At 33.1% G+C, this 13,895-nt stretch overlaps 1 protein-coding gene across 1 annotated transcript in view; it reads right to left on the reverse strand.

Moving 5' to 3' along the window:
- Window positions 1–13,895, reverse strand: part of LOC107746250 (receptor-type tyrosine-protein phosphatase mu-like) — a 92,774-nt gene that overhangs the window by 39,198 nt on the left and 39,681 nt on the right. The window contains exons 3-5 of the mRNA XM_016560382.1: window positions 11,351–11,625; window positions 5,202–5,296; window positions 1,621–1,802 (exon numbers count right to left, since the gene is read on the reverse strand). Of these exons, the coding sequence (XP_016415868.1) occupies window positions 1,621–1,802; window positions 5,202–5,296; window positions 11,351–11,625 (552 nt within the window). The remainder of the gene's footprint in view (window positions 1–1,620; window positions 1,803–5,201; window positions 5,297–11,350; window positions 11,626–13,895) is intronic.

Genomic DNA, 13,895 nt, shown 5'->3' on the forward strand with positions numbered 1-13,895 from the left:
TCACACACACACACACACACACACACGAATGAGAGTCTCCAACCAAACGTGTTTCACACCTCCCCAAAGGCCGATAATTAATCTAAAGGGGCAAAATGTAAAATAATACGATTTGCTGAGCCAATCTGGGCTAATAAGCAGAGAGAGGCGTGATGAACGAGAGGAGCAGAGAGGAACCACCGCTAGCAAGCACACATAAAGCCTGATGCAGTCTGACACGAAACAGAGGCCAGAGAGGAAATCTGAGCAAGATTTACAGCCCAACACTCGTTTTAATGACAGAACTCATATATATCACACACACACCGGCTCTGATCCAAAACTAGTGAAACGCCGACACAAGCGACTGCCGAATAAGATCTTCTTCTTTTGCATTTACAGTAAAAAATATATTTTAGGCTGCTTGATTTTATTTATTCACCCATCATAACATTCTTTACAGTAAGAGCTTTTACAGAAACTAAACAGGACATTCTGAACTTATGTAACTTTTCTTTTTTTTTTTATTCATAAACAAATATAACAATTAGAAGAAATTTTATGCATGTTGAACTTCTGCAACAGAACTGATTTTGCCAAACAGCAAATGCATGTAAAAAATATTTGGTTAAACTGGTTAATTCTCATAATTCACCCATAAAACATCCTCTACTGACTAAAAAGAAACTGAACTAAACTACAAAATTACTTATTTTAATCTAATGCAACTTATTTGTTTTTTTTTAAACTATATTAACAATTGGAAGAAATATTATATATTTTTAGATTCTGCACCAAATGCATGTAAAAGTTGACTTTGGCGCCAGCTTCATTAAGTTAATTGTCACTAACATACAAGAAAAAAACAGCTAAATAATTCATTTGTCATAAGAAAATATATATTTTTGTAATAAAAATACTGGAAAATTCAGTTTCATGGCCAGTAAGAAACACTGGTAACACTTTACAATAAAGTTCACTAACAACTTTATTTAACGTGAACTAAGAATGAACAACACTTCTACAGCATTTATTAATATTAATTTCAACATTTACTAATGCATTATTAAAATCAAAAGTTGTGCTTGTTAATATTAGTTAATGCACTGTGAACTAACATGAACTAACAATGAGTAACTGTGTTTTCATTAACTAACATTAACAAAGATGAACAAATATTGTAATAAATGTACTGTTCACTGTTTGTTCATGTTAGTTAATACATTAACTAATGGAACCTTACTGTAAAGTGTTACAGAAACATTGTAAATTATCTTAATTTCCCTAATAAAACATCCTCTACAGTTCAAAAAGAGCTTTGACTGCAAACTAAACTACAAAATGACTCATTCTGAACTTATGCAACTTTCTTTTCTTTTGTAATTGTTTTTTTTTTTCATTTTCTTTGCAAAGACAAAATTAACAATTGGAAGGAATATGTCCTTTTATATTCATGCCGCTTCATTTCCACTGTGGAACTGAGGAACTAGTTGATATTATGGTCTGTGGAGACCAGCGTGCCAAATATATGGTGCATAAAGACATTCGACTGAATGTAAGCTGGATATTACACGACCTCCAGAGAATTATGAGCGTTCTCCATCACCGTCTATTAATTATTGAGTGGTAATGAAAACTCACGTTTGACCACCAGAGCTCCGTAACTGGACGCTCCGACTCCTTTCTCAGAGCGCACGATGCAGCGGTAGCGGCCCGAGTCTTCTTTGGTGGTGTTGACAATGTCAAAGGTGGCTGTGTAGCGTCTGGAGTTCACGGGTTTGGTGTCCTTCATAGGAGCCTCGCGTCCTCTGATGCCCTGAGAATAGAACACAAGCGCAACCGAGTGAACGATTGCAGTAAAGAGCATTAAAGAGTCCCCGTAAACCACAAATGCAAATATGTGTGTGTGTGTGTGTGTGTGTGTGTGAGAGTGTGAGTGAGTGAGATATTACAGGATCAGCCGCTGCGGTTCAAGGGCAGCGAGGAGCGTTTTCCAGACGCAGCACTTAGAGAAACGCGCGAGGAAAGGTCAGAGAGGCACGAAACACATCAGCCTGAATGAGAAACCGGCCATCAGCCCCAGAACCCAGAAAAACTGAGAGAGAACCAGCGGAAGGGGAGATGAAATAAAATAGATATCTTAGAAGGAAATTAGAAATGTTGCCTGAGCAGCTTTTTTGTTTTTTTGTGTTTATTGATTTATTATAGATACGAAAACTGAACTAAAACTAAAAAATAAATAAATAAGTAATATATAAATAAATTATTAAATAAATTAAACCTAAAAAAATTTTAAAAATAGATTTTTTTGAATTAAAATTAAACCTAAAATATTACAATTACTAAAAATTAAACTAAAATTAAAATAACTGAAACTATAAAAATAAAAGCTAATTAAAAATTATAATAAAAACTTTAATATGACATAAATAATAATAAAATAACACTAGTGAGCACATACACACACACAAATGCATGCGATGCCTTTAACTGGATCACCAAGTGGAAATAAATAAATACTAAAACTGAACTAAAACTAAATCAATTTTAAAATAAAGTTAAATAAATAAAACCTTTTTTTTATTAAAATTAAACCTAAAATGCTAGTAATTAAACTAACAGTGTGTGTGTGTGAGAGAGAGAGAGTGTGTGTGTGTGTGTGTGTGTTCAATCAGATGTTCTGCTGCTTTTGTTTGTGAAGAGGAAATATAGATCCTGTCAGTCAGAGAGATGTTTGTTCACTGACCAAAAGGATTATTACTATCATTAACTAAACTGACAAAGCTGAAATCAAATAAAATATAAATATTATATGTAAAATTAAAAAGCCAATTAAAAAGCAAGATATAATATGGACGGAACTGCTGTGTTAAAACTGTAATAAAATAAAATAATTTTGAAGCTAACTGGAAATAAAATAAATACTAAAACTGAACTAAAACCAAATTTAAAAATAAAATGAAATAAAACCTTAAATTAAAAAAATTAATAAAATGAAAATAAAATGACAATTGAAAATATAACTTAAGAAATAATATTAAAGGGGTCATATGATGCGATTTCAATTGTTCCTTTCTCTTTGGAGTGTTACAAGCTCTTGGTGCATAAAGAAGATCTGTAAAGTTGTAAAGACTAAAGTAAAACTGAACTAAAACTAAATCAATTTTAAAATAAAGTTAAATAAATAAAACCTTTTTTTTATTAAAATTAAACCTAAAATGCTAGTAATTAAACTAACATGAAAATATTTACTAAAAAGTATAATATTATATAAATAATACTAAAGTACTGCTGAGCACATAAACACACAAACACATGCGATGCATTTAATTGGAAATAATGTGATTTCATGTATAAGCAGGAGTTTGAGAAAGAAGCGTGAGGAAAGGTCATAGAAACGCCACACACACACACATCAGCCTGAATGAGAAACCGTCTATCAGATTCATAACAGAGAAAAAACTAATTCAAGTAACAGAGGAAGAAATCAGAATAACTAGTGAAGGTGAGTTAATGAAAGTTAATGTGATTTTAATTAGTCGTGACCTTCATCTGAAGATCTGAACTCAACCGATCTGATACTAGAGGATTCATGATCTGCATGCATTTAACTGGAAATAATGTGATTTCACATGGAAACAGGAGTTTGAGAACGAACGAGGGAAGAGAGACGGAGGGAACGACTCTAAGAGTGATGAATAACAGACGAGGAGAGATGGATGAGCAGGTGAAAGAGTGAAGGTCAGACGCTCAGAGAAACATCATTCAAAACCAAACGTGCTTTCATTTATCAGCTGATGAACCACGTTATACAGGACATTCAGAGACGATTATTAATTACAAGATCGTGATGCTGTATGACTTCATATCTGTCATGATCAACTGCTGTTTATGAAAACTGATCCTTACATAATCACCAGTGGAGCTTCTGCATTTAAGGAACCAGTGAAAAACACATAGAATAAGTTTAAGTACTAAAATAACTCAAATTAAAAACTGAAATTAATAAACTAAAATGGAAATATACTGAAAAATAAATTTAAAAATTTAAGTTAAATAAAGTAAAAAATATCACATTTTTTGTCAATCAAGCCTCAAACCTATGGGACACATTATCAATAGATACTGTATATATTCAATATATTTTATTTAAAAAAACATTCCTAAGTAGCTTTTACTTTGGCTTTTAACTAGAAGTTTTTTTCTATGTACTATGCTATCTTTTATTATTATTTGGTTATAACTGCCATATTTTGTTATGCATTCACATTAAATATTATTTACATTAAATAAATATGTACATTAATTTTTGTCTTTTATTATCATTCTAAAGTGGGTTTTATTTTTATCTCGTTATATTAGTTATTTGCTTGTTCTCAAGTGAAGTGCTTTATTATAACGTAAAGGATAAAAAAATATATATTTTTTATATAATATAATATGCAATAATATGCTATAAAAATGAAATTTATTATATAATAATTATTCATAAAAATGACAAAAGTACGTATAAAAAAAAAAACAACGAAAAAATGAAAAAATAAAAATACAAGGTCATATACATATAATACATATATTAATATTAATTAATAAGTAATATATTAATATTAATTAACAAATCATATTAAAATACATTTTTCTAACACAAAGCGTCATATGACTTCAGAAGCTTCGAAATACAGAGCACAAGTCATATGGGTGACTGTCATGATACTTTGATGGGTTTTAGTGTCTTTTTTAAAGCTTTAGTTTCTTGTAATTGTATGAAAAACATTAACAGAAGAAAGTCACAGAGGTTTAGAACAACATGAAGGAGAGTAAATGATGGATGAACCGTCCCTTCAAAATGTTAGACAGGATGAATCACCTACAGCAGCATTAGTTAACATTAACTAACCCACACAGCCTAAGTGGCATCAGCTGAAATGGAAGAAAGTACCGAAATAAAAATGAGTGACTACCAAACGGTCAAAGTGACTCACACTCAAACAAATCAACACACACACACTTTCAGCTTTGTGTAAGTGGCTAGAACATATTTTGGCGGGTGATGAGTGTTTGTAATCATCCGAGCTCACACAGGAACACACAAGAGTAGAGGGGATTGTGGGAATGCAGTGTTTGGTGACTCTGTTCTTTAATCTGTTTTTAAAGGAAGCGCGTCTGCGGTCGGTTCTGTGCGGCGGCAGCAGATAGTGAAGCCCTGTGACACGCGTGTTCACGCCTCATGACACTTACTGCACTGATGACCCTGACGCGAGATTCCTCTGACGGCCAGCAGACCCTGTTCACCGGACGCCACCACCTCAAACACCAGCTGAAACCAGAGACACAGAGAGACACTGAGAGAAAGCATCAAACACAACACTTCATCAGCATTATCAGAGATTCACAACAGAGTTTAAGGCCAGACACTTCAGGCAAAACCAGTGTGTTTTCATGCTCTGGTCATTTTTCAGGTCTGTTTTGTTTCCATATCATGTCTTCTGTCAGACTAGTGGAAAAAACACAATTTAAGTGTTAATTTTATTGCACTTTATCTATTTGCCTGTAGATTTTCAATTCCAATACAATATTTAAGTTTTAACCTCCACTTCAGCAGCTCTTACATACACCAAACTTTACAGTTTTATTCCTCTCTATATCCTGAAGGTTTTTACTGAGGGGTTTGTTCATATATCATTCACACTGATTTATACAGCACTTTATTTCCAAAAACATGGTGAAAATGCATATTTTTTAAAAGCTGTGAGATTTTATCTCCACTTCAGCAGCTCTTACAAACACCAAAACTTACAGTTTTATTCCTGTCTATATTCTGAAGGTTTTTACTGAAGGTTTTTACTGAGGGATTTGCTCATATATCATTTACACTGATTTATACAACATTTTATTTCCAAAAACATGGCGAAAATGCATATTTTTTAAAAGCTGTGAGATTTTATCTCCACTTCAGCAGCACTTACAAACACCAAAACTTACAGTTTTATTCCTCTCTATATTCTGAAGGTTTTTACTGAGGGGTTTGTTCATATATCATTCACACTGAATTATATAACGCTTTATTCCCAAAAACATGGTGAAAATTTAGTTTTTCTGGCTGTTGACAGTATTTCTGATTTACGGAGTGATAAAAAGAGAAATCCAAAATCCCATCTGGAAAAACTCTAATATGGCAACAAAATCAAACAAGAATTTGAACCTGGTTTTATCTAATTAATAGACAAATTAAAAGGGAAAACAGGTTTATGTTTTTCTTGATTTAAGAATGACGTCTCTTAAGGCAAGACACTACAGGCAAAAGTTTATTTTATGCACTGGTCAGATTTTGGGCTATTTGTCTTTTCATAATGTGGTGTTTCAGATTAGTGGAAAGAAATTGCAATAAAATAAACACTTGTTTATTTTAAGTGTATTTTGTAATAAGTAAGTGTAATACAAAAAGTGTATTTTGAATGTTTTATCTATTTGTGCCTGTAGCTTTCATTTCCAACTTATTTCTTTAAAGAGTTTTTTCTCCACTTCAGCAGCACTTACATACTTTATTTCAGTGTCTTTATTGTTAACCGAAACTAAAACTATTAAAAACTGTTAATTGAAATAAAGCTGAAATGAAAAATGTACATAAAAATTAGAAATGTTTAATTTAAATAAGTTGGAGTAACTAAAAATACTACAATTAAAATTGAAATAATAATAAATTAAAGCTAAGTATAAATATATAAAAAAGACAAAAGCACAATAAAACTCGTAAAACTTTAACTAAAATTAAAATGAAAATTGGTGACGACAGGAAAACGTCAGAATAAAATACCATGGTACTTTTATTATTATCATAATCATGTACCATAGTATTTGCATAAATTTACATTATATTTGCAAAATACTTCTAAATAATTGTCTAAAAGTATAATCTTAAAAACACAATATTAGCATGTTACCATGCCAAAATCACAGCAATACTGGTATTCTATACTTTCATATACCAAGATACTCATTACCATGTTCATATAATATTCACATGGTACTTCAAAGAACACCATGCAATTACCACAAGATAATACCCATAGTAATGTTGTGGTATTTTCTGGTATGTTTCGAGTCAGTCACTCTTGGAGTTCACTGATCTTTAATATCATTCAGCAGTAAACGTCTCTCAGGAGAACCTGAATGAGACACTGTCGATGCGGCCTGAACAAAAGAGCAAATGAAGTGAATCATTAGTGGCACACAAATCACATTATTAGGCCAATCAAATTGATTTTCATTCTGCTGTCGTTTAGCAGACGCTTGCCAGCATCAAGGCCTCTAATTGTAATTTTATGACGGACTCATGCGAGGGCGAGTCGTGACATTCCATGTTAAACGCCACTGTGAGCAGGACATAAAGTCAGTCAAAGTCAGTCCCATATATATATATATATATATATATATACACACAAACAATTAGACAAATATACAAATGAAGAGTGCTTTAAGTTTTCAGGTAGGTTCAGGTAAAAATAGAAATTAAATAATCAAATGTAAAACCAATTGAATTAAATATACACTGATATTTAGGGCCCGAGCACCGATGGTGTGAGGACCCTATTGGTATTGTTTTTTTGTTTTTTTTCATTAAGCAGGTTTATTAGGTTGCTGTCACTTTAAGACCAAATGCACGGTCTGTTTTTAAATTGGAGCCTGTTTTTACTGGATCAATTTATAATCTCATTAATAAAATGAAGTATGATGTAAACAAATACAACAATAGCTTCAGTCCGTACAGGAATATCTGTGATTGAAGATACTATATGTGACCCTGGACCACAAAAGCAGTCATAAGGGTCAATTTTTCACAATAAATAAAAAATAAATAATCTTTCCATTGATGTATGGTTTGTTAGGATAGGACAATATTTGGCCGAGATACAACTATTTGAAAATCTGGAATCTGAGGGTGCAAAAAAAATCTAAATATTGAGAAAATCATCTTTAAAGTTGTCCAAATGAAGTTCTTAGCAATGCATACTACTAATCAAAAATTAAGTTTTAATGTAGGAAATTTACAAAATATTTTCATGAAACATGATCTGTACTTAATATCCTAATGATTTCTGGCATAAAAGAAAAATCAATAATTTTGACCCATACAATGTATTGTTGGCTATTGCTACAAATATACCCCAGCGACTTAACACTGCTTTTGTGCTCCAGGGTCACATATTTTTAATATGCTTCATTTATTTTGATTTGTTGAATACTGTAGCTAAAATGAAAACTTTCTGCCAACTTTCTGAATAAAACAGACAAGAACAACCTGATCTCAATTCTTCTCTAATTACATAATTAATCTCATGTAAAAATTTAGTTTGTTTCATTGGGTTTTGGACGCATATGACCTCCTGTAATGCCCATCAGTGCATCAAATGACAGACGATGTTAATAACTGCAACTACATAAACGCCATTTAGAAAACGAATAGCATTTATCTTCAGCGTTTGAGTCTGATCTCTTTTGTTCTGGTGTTTATTTGTGAGCCGTTTTTCAAAAGACTCAAGCCGCATCTGTTTGTCAATCAGAATTAAACACACAGTTTCTCGCGGTCTTCAGCGCCGCAGGAACAAAGCAGAGGTCACGTGTGCATCCTCCATCTCACCTGTGCATTAAAAATATCCAGCGTGAAATGTCACGACAGGACGGGACCGACACAATTCACGTACTCAAACTATACTGTCAATTAAAACAGAAGCGAGCGCGATGCAATTAGTCGTTGTGCACTAGAAGAAAAGCGCAACAGGAGATAAAAACACAAACCCTGTAATTACAAAATAAGAGAGCCGAGTATTTTCCATGTACCAGGTGGTTTCATCTTGACAAACTCTTAAGATACAGTGCAATTACACAAGCCTGCAATTAGCCTAGCATTGCTAATTAGTCACAGCACTGAAGAATTGAAGATTGCATTGTTAATCTCTGCTTGTATTAAAAAGTCACATTCGCATTTCTCAGCAATTACGTGCGCGCCGCTGCAGGATGGAGACGCGATTCATGTCTCTCGGCAGATGCTGCTTATTTCTCTGAGGACTTCTGGATGCTTTTGTTGTCGGTCGTCCAGCAGTCTCTCACACGTTTGATGAGCGTGAGGACGCTGATGCTCATGAACACACGACGGGATAAAATACTAACTCAAGATGAAGTGTGTTCCCAACGGAAGAGAAATCACACATCAGACTCAACACAGAGTCTCTACTGCTTCTCAGCTGTTTCTCCTGAGAAAAAGACCTCAGGAGGCTTACATGTGTCTGCTCTTGAGTTTCAGAAGAGATCTCAACAATGCTGTGCTCTGATTTGACAAGAGAGTGAAGTGTGCGATCAAAAATCTCAGTCTCAGTTTGAATTCTGTATTGAGTATTGAAGAAGCACAGAGCAGAAGAAAACCGGTTTGGAAAATAAATGCTATTTGCTTTGAAATTAAAATAGTGACGCAGAAACTACTTACTTAAATAAGAAAATAAATAAATAAATGGATGTTAATGGATAATAATAATAAGAAGAAGAAATAAAAAGAACACTAATAATACTTATAATTTGTCATTCTTTCACCCCCAGCGTTTTTGAAAAAAGTTGCCAGCCACCGCCAGCATTTTTTATGTTTTTCACTAAAATTTCATGGCCCCCAGAATATTTTGTTGTATGAATATCTGAACATGCAATACATCGAAATAAAGAACAGAGCCTCTACTTTTAAATAAAAAATCTGTTTTATTCAAGCTTCAAGCATTCTTTTTTTATCAACACTTGAATGTAGGTAAGTTTTATTTTTAAAAAAAGCAAAATTTTGAGCAAAAAGCTGAGAAAATAGCATTTTTATCAAAAACTACATCTAGATCATATTTAGTTCGATGATCAAAGCATAGATGCAGTAGATCGCTTCCATCAACACCCCCAAAGCTTCACAGTCCTTTGCCACTTCCGGGATCGACATTTCACTCGGTAACATTAGGCAGTTTTCATTTATATGCTGTTTATTGTTGATGATCGCATTGTTTTTCATATGCATATGCATACATAGGAGATCGCTCGTTTCTGCGTCTTCCTCGCCTGTGTTTTTGATCGGCACATTCTAGACTCATTCAGGAGACGCGTAATAGCGCCTCAGAGCGTATAACAGCGAGAACGCGTAAACCCGGAAAATTCTGTGTTTGGCAGGGAAAGAGTTAAATTACTATTTCTGCGATGAGTGATTGAATCATTCAATGAATCGATCATGAACAAAACAAGTGTCAGTCTTTATGAATGAGTCAATGAATCATTCATTGAACAGATTAGATCAAAACAGCGATTCATTCAGGTTCAAACCAAGTTACTGTCTACGATATGAGTCACTGAATCATTCACTGAACCCATTAGAACAAAACAGTGATTCATTCAGGAAGAAACCAAGTGAGTGTCTATATGTGTGAGTCACTGAATCATTCTCTGAACCAATCAGAACACAACAGTGATTCATTCAGAAGCAAACCAAGTTACTGTCTATGATATAAGTCATTGAATCATTCACTGAACCAATTAGAACAAAACAATGATTCACTCAGGAACAAACCAAATAACTGTCTATATGACTCACATTGAATCACTCATGAAGTATATAGTTTCAGCACTATTTTAAAGCACAAGTCTCCCAAACACTCCCACAATCCCCAATATTCATGTTAAATAAGTGAGTTTAAATTTAAAAAATTGCAATTTTTGATTGCATACTTCACTGATCCAATAAAAATAAAAATATATAAATTAATTAAATTATAGAAACATAAATTATATGTTTTGTATATTTTATATAAATTAACTAATAAATGAACTGAAAGAAATCACTCTATTATTATTACTATTAATATTTATTAATACATTTTTTAAAGGAGACATATTATGCCCGTTTTTACAATATGTAATATAAGTCTCAGGTGTCCCCAGAATGTGTCTGTGAAGTTTCAGCTCAAAATACTCCACAGATCATTTATTATATCATTTTGAAAATGGGGGACCTGATTATAGCACTTACAACCTGGAAAAGTCAGATTTTCATGATATGTCCCATCACGACACACCAAACACATCAGCAGCTGAATGCCATACATCGAGGTTTCGAGGAACTTCCTGCAGGTCGGTACAAACCAAACTCATTTGTGAGGCCGATGGGGGAGCGTTTCATCGAAAAATAATTGAACTTCCTCTTTTAATTAAGGCGGTGGCGGCGCATGGACCTGCAGGTGTCGAGTCGTCAAACACGAGCCACTTTGTGTCAAGAGCAACAGGAAACGGAATTAATGAATGAGACGGGCCGCAGCGTTTGATGACAGAATTAGCTGTTGAATGAACACATTCTCACCTGGTAGAAATTGGGCCAGAAGGTGCTGATGGCCAGCTCCACCTGCTGCCACTTCTGGAAGGCCGGTCCGGACGAGTTCCACACAGCGAAGCCCAGAGGACTGTTGTTCTCCTTGACGTAGATGAGCAGCTGGCTGGGACTCGATCCCTCTCGACTGGCGGCGTAATACTGGAATATGACGCAGTGGGTGTCGTTCTCTTTGAACTGCGGCAGGTAGAGCTGAGCTCTCTGACCGGAGGACCGTCCCGAGGTGTTCACCATCATGAACGCTGAACCTGACGACAGGAAATCACAAAGGTTACAAGCTGAAAATACAACACGGCAACAGTGCAAACTAATCAGTACTGTCCATTTATGCCTGTGTGAATTTTCTGCGGTGTAAATGCTAACATTGATCAGTAAATCCATCCAGAAAGCAGGATATGTGCTCAAGTGTGCAATGGTGATGGTTCACAGAATTTAAATCTACAAGCTTTCAATTAGTTCATAATTTATATAATTTTTAAAAATCATAATTTAATCATTTTCATCAATCATTTAAATTAGTTATTTTAATATTTTCCATTTTAATCTTAGTTAAAATGTTAGTAATATTAATCATTTAAATTTGTTGTTTATATATTTGACGTTATAGTTTTAGTTACAATTTTAGTAATTTTGTTGTGTCATTTTTATTATTTTTTAATATGTCTCTATAGCTTTTATTTATTTTATTTCAGTTTTACTTTTTCTTTTAGAACTTTAAACTAAAGGAACATTAGAAATTTTGACATGGCAACTAAATAACATAACATTTTCTAATTTTCTAATAATTTTTTGAAGTAATGTAGTAAAAAAAAAAAGTTGAGTACTAAAAAAAGCCTAAACTAAAAACATAAACATGTATGTTACTTAACATAAAATAAACATTAACTTGAATAAAATAAAATGTAAAAAACTGAAACTTATTTTATTTCAGTTACATGCCCAAAGCAATATTTCTAATTTCCGTTTAAGTTAAGCTGAAGTACAAAAAACTTTTACAAAAAACATGTTATTTGACATAAAATAAACATTAACATAAATAAATAAAAAAAATTTTTTAACGGTATTAACTTTAATAAAATTAAACTTATTTTATTCCAGTTAGTTGCCAAAGTAAAAAATTCTATATCTTTTTTTTTCATGTTTAAGGTGAAGTATTTTTTAAAAAACATTAAAAAACTAAAATAAAATATTTTTTAAAAATTACTTTGGTTAACATTTATTTTATGTCAAGTAACAAAAATGTTTTTATGGTTTTAGTTGCGTGGCTCAAATGTGCAGAATAAATCACTCCTGCAGCATCCTGACATTATTATCCACCCCATTTCAAACACTCATCATGTGTCGAGTATGTCAGCGCTGGTTTGTGTTCACAGGAAGTGAAACGCATCACTTCCTCTGAGTGTGTCCGTGTGCGTAACTCGTTCAGCATGATGTGTGTGAAGTGTTGAAACAGTTAATGAGTAGCTTCTGTCACATCAGTGCGGCTCTCGACGGAAAGCAGATGTCGACTTGAGAGCCGTGTGTTTGTCCAGAGCCACTGAAGCTCATTTAACCCTCATTTACACTCAAGAAGAAACTCTTTAACCCTAGAAAGCCTAAAGGATCATATTAGACGCGTGAATTTCTATAAATGATCAAACTGTGTTTATAATTGTACAAACGTCCAGCTTCAGCTGGAGCTTCATGTGTTTTTCTGCTGTCAAATCTTGACTGATTTTAATCAAGTCAGAATAACTGTAGTAATATTTCATAATTGCATTGTTCATAATTTGTTTAAAGGTTGCATGAAATGTTCCATTTTAAAAAACAGATTTTTGTTTTATTTGTTTTTTAATAAAACAATTTATTTATTTATTTTCAGTTTAAGTTTATTTTGATTATGAAAATATAATTTTTTAGGTAATATTATTTACCTTTAATTTAGTAAAAATTATTTGCTGGCATCACAAACTGGTCCCGGATAAGCACCAGAAAATTGATGGATGGATAAATGGATGGATATTTGTTTTTTATTTTAAGTTTTATTTATTAATTTTAAGTTTTTTACTATTAAGTTTATTTTAATTATATTTTTTTACAAAAGGTTATTTTAAAGTTTTTTAGTTATTTTTAGGGATGCACCGATACCACTTTTTCCAGTACTCGCCCGATACCGATACTTTTATTTTTGGTACTTGCCGATACCGATATTTTTATTGCATTTGTACATTTTTTAAATATTGGGTACAGAAACCAAAAGGGTATGTATAATGTTAGTTGGTTAACTTCATTTATCAAATAGATACAGTCCCCATGAATGAGCTGATTCGCTACAACAGTTATAGTTAACTGTAAAAAGAACACAGTGAAGTAGTGAACACAGTGAAGCAGTGAACACAGTGAACACAGTGAAGCACAGTAAAGCACAGTGAACACAGTGAAGCAGTGAAGCAGTGACACAGTGAAGCACAGTGAAGACAGTGAAGCACAGTGAACACAGTGAACCCAGTGAAGTAGTGAACACAGAGAAGCAGTGAAC

This window comes from Sinocyclocheilus rhinocerous, unplaced genomic scaffold, assembly GCF_001515625.1.
Source record: "Sinocyclocheilus rhinocerous isolate Xijiao unplaced genomic scaffold, SAMN03320098_v1.1 scaffold108, whole genome shotgun sequence".
Taxonomy (NCBI): Eukaryota; Metazoa; Chordata; class Actinopteri; order Cypriniformes; family Cyprinidae; genus Sinocyclocheilus; species Sinocyclocheilus rhinocerous.